We start from the raw sequence: 7,382 nt of genomic DNA, 5'->3' as shown, positions 1-7,382 counted from the left end.
CTGGTGAGAATTGCATTTTAAAGAGCCCATGCGTGAGAAGGCAGGGCAGCCTTGGTGTGGCCTGTTTTTTACACGGGCCAGACAATGTCCTGACGCACTTGGGTGAGGACCCTTGTTTACAGCCGTAACAGATTTTGGGACTATTGCTCATTGACAGTTCCACCATCAGACAGTCACCTGCTTCAGGGGAAACCCTGCCAGACTGAAAGGCAATGCATTATATCCCCAGCTCTTCCTGCCCGGCCTCCTTATGCCTCTGTGGATGCACATCATGCCCTCACACCCTCTTGTGTTGGTGGGAGGAAAGTGATTCAACTTAGTCCCATCCAGCAGTGTCTACTAAAAATAATGAGCAGCATATGAGACATTGTTTTTCAGCTGATTTGCAAAAACATCTCATGAGCGGAAGAGGAAGTATCTCCTTGTCTGGCACTTTGTTTGGGAAATACCACTTGTGCATCCAGTCTCAGGTGTGAAGGCATGAGCTGGCCGAGGGGGCCAGGCTGGTTTTCCCTTGGAGGACCGCAGTGCAAACACAACCCAGCCCTGCACTCCAGGCAGGTGCTTTGGTAAATGGAGAGCGTTATAGGGTGGCAACTCTGTCAGTTCGCTTTGCCGGGTGGGTTTGTTTTGCTTTTTTGATATCAGACGCTTGTGAGTGAGTCAAGTGGATTTAGATTGCAATGCCAGTGATAGGAGTGATGGGATTTCTTTTCCCCCTGCCCTTTATGGAGGAGCAGGTCACAAGCATCATGGTGTGTAGGTGACTGGACACTGCTCTGGTGGGGTGGAGAGGGGCCAGACTCCATTGGGAAGCAGGTGAGAGTGTCTGAATGTTTTCACAAGTCTGATCAGTCATGCAAGTATGATTTGCTGGTGAAACTTTGCAAAACCAGACCTCTGTGCAGCACCTACGGTAGCACTTTTCACCATACTGATGCCCTCCAAAGTAAAAGTCTTCCTGGCTTCTGCTGGTGACTAAGTGGGAAAGAACAGGGAGTTGCATCTCTTTGGTTTTTTTCCTGGTTATTAGAAACAAGTCTTTTTGGCCCAGAAGTTATTAATCCTCCTTGCATTGGGAATGTGAGCTACAGGGATGGTGCCTGTGAAGCTGGGAAAAAGCATCAGGGTGAGTGAGCAGGGAGCCTGCTGACGTGTTTGGCATAACAGGGGAGGACCTCAAGCACTCATCTGCACAGACACGTCTTTGGGTCCCAGAAGTAGGGAAGAAAAATGTGCTCTGCACTATCCCCCTGCTATTCCCTTGTGATAAGCAGCATCACTTCCCTCTCTTCCCAATCTCCAGCTTCAAACTGTGGAGAAAGTAATGGTTTATACAGCATTTTGTCAACCTTGCCTGACAAAATGCTGTATTCCTTTCTGCCTGCATCTTGGACAAAACCCTTAACTTGGATGTCTATCCTTTACAAGGAACACTCCTTTACAAAGCTGCAGCTACTCTGGTAGAAGTAATGGGCCCCCAGTGCCACCCAAATACTCTGCAGCCATTAATTAACAAAAAATACTAGAATACGTGTCTCATTTTGAAGTTCAAGGTCATGGTTATGTTTTATTTTTCTTTTTAAAGGCAGAAGGCAAAGCCTAATCTACCAAAGCATACCTGCTGGCACTTTGCTCTTGCCCTCCTGCTTTTGCCTGCGGACATGGAAGCATGGAAGGAATTTGCATAATAAAGCCATGCTTTCGCAATCCACAAAAGAAAACCCAAGTGACAGAAACCTTTGTGACTCATTTTTCTTGTAAACACTTTGTATTTATTATCTTAGCAAGAACTCAAGACATACATGTGTGAGGCGTACAGCAGCACATCTGGCACGCATCCAGAAGAGGCCTTAAGAAAAACAAACTCATGTTGATAAAGTCAAAAGCAGATCCTTTGCAGAAGTAACAAAAGAAATCTAGGGTGGACATCAGCAAGCACTTGGTTATATACTGGCACTGACCTCTTGCATCTGTGCCTTTTTCCTGAGTTCCTGTTGAACACTGCCATTCTTGACAATGCACAGAAAAACCTAAAACATTTCAAAAAAAAGCAAATAGCCTTTGCATAACCAGGCAGACAAATACTGTGCTAATAGTAAACTTGGATATCCCCATGACAATGCATTTATGAGTATAATTTTTTTGGTAATATTTATATGTGCTACAGTTGAAGAACAGGGTAGGTTCTGCAACTCCACACCTCGTTTCCTGTTGACTTTGCAAGCAGCATGCATTGAACAGAACAGTTTTATTCACATACTTTTCAGCTACTAATGTGCATGCTAGTACTGAATTCTTCTGAGAGTTCCAGACAGGCGTGGTCATTGTTCAGTGTCCTTGATGAAGATTCCAAGACTCCACCAAGCGCAGAATATACAACAGCAACCCTTCTTATGAAGCTGGACCTGTCTTTGATGAAGTTTTGCCCAGCTGGATGCCGTGCTAGCCTGGGAGCTGGTGTTCTGCTGGTCTGAAACTCTTTGCCTTTATTTTTTAGTACCTGAAAAGCTGACCTATGTACATGTCAGTAAAATGCACTGCTTTGCAGTATAAGATAAATAACAACTATTTTTGAAATATTGTGTTCTCCCTGAAAAGGTACTGACTAGCTTAGAGAGGAAGGGAACCATGCACGTGGCTCAAGCCAGGAGCAAAGCTCCCTGTAATGCCACTGGGATGGATGGGGTTAAGTCTTCCACGTGGAAAGAAGGCAAAATCAGTCAGCTTCTGCTCAGTGACAGAAGTCAGTGTCAATACATAACAGCCCCTGCACAGCTGGTTGTGAGAGTGACCAGAGTTACAAAATGACAACTTTGCAAAGGCAGATTAGAAGGATATAACGGAAAAATAAATTATAAATACAAACAAGAATTCACCGCAAGACAGGAGAAGACGTAATTTGAATAGACACAAATAACAAAGTGTAACTATACAGCCTTAAAAATTCAAATGTGCTTATATACAAGGGTAATTAAGAGAAGGAACTCTCACCAGTGACCTTAGAGGTAGCTATGAAACAGCTTCAGCCTTTTTCTTGCTATCTTGGACCCATGAAAAGTACTGTTTAAGATGGAGCATGACATGAATGGAGTAGCAAAGTTACTGTTTGCCTCCACAGCAATGTTTAATTCAGCTCCTCTGAAGCCAGGCAAAAGTAATATCCCCTCAGTGAGATGGGTCAATCCCACGTAAGCCCTCAGTGGTGATGATGCATCACCATCCACTGGATGTGCTGCCACAGGTCCACCATTCTGGAACTGAGATGAGGAGGCCATGAAATGAAATGGAAAGAAAGTACAAGGTAAGAACCTTTATCCATAAGTATAATTAAACATTCAAAAATCTAAGGCTACTTTCTTGTACCACGGAAATGCTCAATTCTATTGATATTATTTCTTCAAAGAGAGGTAGTTGCTTTCTTTGAATAAATAACATTCTCAGCAAAACTTGAGATTCAACTTTAGGATCTACTTCTATTGAAGTTATTTTGTTACTTATAAAGACACAGCAGAATTGTACTGTTATCAAAAAATTCTTTGTAATATTGAAAGAATCCTTGCACAATTACCTATGTATCTGTGTATGTGTAATATATATTCAGATGCATATCTTATGCAAAGTATGCTTCCCTCTCTGAAGGAAGGGACTTATTTTCTTTATCATCAGAAAATATTATTCTTTTTTTGTTTATATAATACCATTTTATATTTAGTTTTGTCATGTTTTGAACATTTTTTCATACTGTGTTTTGAGATTAAACCAACAGCTTTTGATGAATAGTTCTATTAAATATTCATTATATGCACTAGCAGTGCACACATTTATATTTTATGTATACATACTATATATATAAACTTATACTATATACTTATACTATAGACTAGAACTATGCAACACTGTATTAATTCATAGAATTACAACTTCTGGTTTGCAAAACAACATCCTGTAGCAATAAAGATAGTGGTTGTCTTTAACAAATTTTAACAAACACCGCTAGATCCCTGTCCAGCAGGATCCACACTTTAGAGCGGAGGAGCAGTCAAAGGTCAGCAACTGGCTTCTTATTCTGCGTGGTATGTGATCCCAAGTTCCAACAGACTGACACTTTTTTTTTTGCTTCATCCTGTAGGTGGGCTGAGCTCCTTGGTGAAACGCGGCTATGGGACATGAGGACCAGAGGGTGGCTGGGGAAACCAGGTTCCTGAAAGCGTTCTCAGACCATGGTGAAGGGCAAGTTCAGTCTTGTCCCAATTCTCCCCAGGTCACCAGCTCGCCCCAAGTCACCAATGCACAGTTTAGGGGCTCAGCCCATCATTATCTTTTTTCCCCACCTGGCATTCATATGCCAGAATTGCTGTAACATTCTTCAGAGAAAACATGTGATAGCCATCCTCCAGCAGCTGCAGACACCCAAATACAACGCAGCGAGATTTGAGGTTTCTTCATCTCCCAATGTCTGTGGAGCCTCTTCTTCCGAACCCACAAAGCCAAGGTGCTCTTCCGTTCCGCTCGCCGTGTCTGCGGGCAGCCCAAGTTCCGGGGCAGAAGATCTTGGCGAGCAGGTTCAGGAGCCTCTGCCGCAGGTCCCACCTGTCGCCGATGCGGGTCAGCTCCAGGGCGCACTCCACCGCCGCCTCTCGCCCTGCGGAAACGCGCCTGCTTAGCGCCTTCATGAGAGCCCCACAGCACGGTACCTTTCTGCCCGATTTTTTACTTTTTCCTCATCACGAAGCACACCCCACCCCGCACCCTTTCTGCCCCCCACTCGCTGGGAGCAGCCGCTGGATCCCTCCCGCCTCCACACGGGCTCCCGCAGCGCTCCAGGCGCTGGCCGCCCACCCGGTGCTGGAGCCGGGCAGCAGCGCCCGGGCGCAGGACGGTGTGTCCCTGCTCTGTCCCATCCCTGTCCCTGCTCTGTCCCATCCGTGCCCCATGCCAGGCCGTCCCGTCCCCTCTTTCCTTCACCCCGCGGTACCTGCAGGAGCGGCAGGCGGCGCGGCTTTGCGCAGGGTCCGGCCGGGCATCATCGCGGCGGCGGGACGGGGCTCGGCGGGGCGCGGAGCTCCGGGGCTCGGCGAGGTTCGGCACGGGGCGCCCAGGCTCGGTTCGGCGGGGCGCGGAGGGCCCAGGCTCGGTTCGGCGGGGCACGGAGGGCCCAGGCTCGGCGGGGCGCGGAGGGCCCAGGCTCGGTTCGGCGGGGCGCGGAGCGCTCGAGGTGCGCTCGGGCCGGCGGCAGCAGCGTTCTGCCGGCTCGGGGGCGGAGCGCGGCGCTAAAAGCGCGGCTGCGAGTCCAGCGGGGATTTCCCTCGGCCCTGACGTAGCGAAAAGGCGCGGGGATCCCTCCCCCCGCGCCCGGCGGGCAGGCGGCGGCGTGCCCGGGCGGCGCGGGGCCACGGCCCGGACACCGCCCACGCCGCCCGCCCGGAGAGGGCTGGAGGGATGCGCTGTGCGGGGCAGGAGGAGACGGGAGGATGGGATGTGCGCGAGGCAGGCGAGGTGCAGGGATGCGGAGTGCTAAGGGAAAAGGGGATGGAGGTGTGGGGTGGGCTTGTGGTGGGTCAGGGGAGATGAACGGTGGGGTTTGCATCGTCTGGGTAAGAAGAGGAGAGGGACGAGGTGGCCTTGCTCTAGGCAAAGAGAGATGGGAGGGTGGGCTGTGCTTGTGGTGGTTCTGGAAAGATGGACAGGGTTGCAATGATGATGCTGAGGAAGAAGAGGTGGAAGGATGGAGAGTGCTTGAACAAGCAGAAGAAACAGATAGGGTGTGTTGTTATCACAGAAGTTTAGAATAACTTGATTTGGAAGGGATTTCTTAAAGGTTGTCTAGATCAGCCCATTGTATTTTGTTGCTTGTAGCCACAAAGACAGAAAGATCTTCAACTAGATCAGGTTGCTCTAAGCTCCGTTCAACCTAACCCTCGATGTTTCCCAGGATGGAACATCCACCACCTCTCCGGGCAACCTGTGCTGGTATTTCACCATACAAATGCAAAACTTCTTCCTTATAGTTAATCTAATCAATGCACTACTAGTTTAAATCACTACCCTTTGTCCTATTGCAAAAGGCCCTTCTAAAATATCTGTCCCAGATTTTCTTATAGGCCTCCTCCAGGTACTGGAAGGCTGCCATAAAGAATCCCCAGAGCCTCCTTTTCACCAGGCTGGGCAACCCCAATTCTCTAAATCTTCTTTCTCTTCAAAGTGATGGTGACCTTGCCCTCAAACCAAGCATGGGGAAACAAGCTAGCCCATACTCATGTGCCATTTGAAGCAGCTTGAGGCCACCCCCCCACTGCTGGATCTTCCCTGTGGCAGTGCAGGGTCTGCATGGCATGGCTCTGGCTGACACATGCCCGGGCACACTTACCTGTGCTGGCTGTAATTTTAGATGCTCTTGCTTTTCGCAAGAAGCAAGAGCTGGAAAAAAGTCACCCTCATGTCTTTGTGATTGCTGCACCATGTTGGGAGAGCTGCCAGTGGATCTCTCATCTGCCTCCCCTCTCTCAGAGAGTTGATATTTCATGTTATGACACATGCCATGGACTTCTGCTTTTAGGGGAAAATTAAAACTGCTTGATGTAAAGAAAGCACAGATGGGCCAGACATAACAAAGGACTGATTTGTGGCTGAAAGTCAGTAAATTACTACCTCTCCCATCAAAACACAACTTAAAATGTCATAGTGTAATACAGACCCACAACAGGATGCTGGGAGACTCCATTCTATGGGATAGGAGCCTGTGTCAAGTGTCTAGAAATGCTAATGACTTTGAAGTTCCATTAAAAGGGGAATTGTCACCAGCTCAGTGCAGACAGCCTTTCCCCTGCTATTTCCCAGAATGATGGCACACTTGGAACATGGTCGATGTCTCTCCCTGTGTAGGAAACCTCAGCCCCCTTGGTGCCCGACAGGAGGCAGCTGGCACAGTGGTGCTGCAGGGGTGGCATGTGCGAGGGGCAGTGGTGCGAGCTCACAGAGAGGGCATTCTCAGGGTGAGATGTCTACACGAGAGCTATGGCTGGATGAAGCTTTTGCAAGGCCAAAACAGTAAACTGGCTCTGTCAGCACCACACAGTGCACCCTGCCAGATTGTGACCTGGTGTCAGAGCAGCTCAGGTTGGCCACAGAGAAGTTTCTAATGTTTTTGAGGATGCATTGCCTTTGTCTCACAGCTGGTATAAAACCTATATGGCACGTGGGCTAATTTCCTTGACCCGAAGTGCTTGGGGTCCCTTCAGCTGTAGGAACACTGCTGTTAGTAACTCAGCCCTGTTCAGGCAGAGCTGGCCTTTGACAGTCATTTCTCTTATATAAGAAACTGTGTCTTCAAAACAAGTTTGTTGGGTTTTAGGAGATGGCAAGGCAGGTAAACAGGTCAG

General features: G+C 48.3%; 1 protein-coding gene across 1 annotated transcript; it reads right to left on the bottom strand.

The window, feature by feature from the left end:
* Positions 1 to 3,887: 3,887 nt before the first annotated feature.
* Positions 3,888 to 5,030, bottom strand: PMAIP1 (phorbol-12-myristate-13-acetate-induced protein 1). Its single transcript, XM_063180072.1, has 2 exons — positions 4,979 to 5,030; positions 3,888 to 4,645 (listed from the first exon to the last, which is right to left on the bottom strand). The coding sequence occupies exons 1-2, from the start codon at positions 5,028 to 5,030 to the stop codon at positions 4,446 to 4,448; spliced, it is 252 nt and encodes an 83-aa protein (XP_063036142.1). The 3' UTR covers positions 3,888 to 4,445.
* Positions 5,031 to 7,382: the final 2,352 nt, after the last annotated feature.

This window comes from Melospiza melodia, chromosome Z (genome assembly GCF_035770615.1).
Source record: "Melospiza melodia melodia isolate bMelMel2 chromosome Z, bMelMel2.pri, whole genome shotgun sequence".
Classification (NCBI taxonomy): domain Eukaryota; kingdom Metazoa; phylum Chordata; class Aves; order Passeriformes; family Passerellidae; genus Melospiza; species Melospiza melodia.
This window is presented reverse-complemented; position numbering and strand designations above follow the sequence as displayed.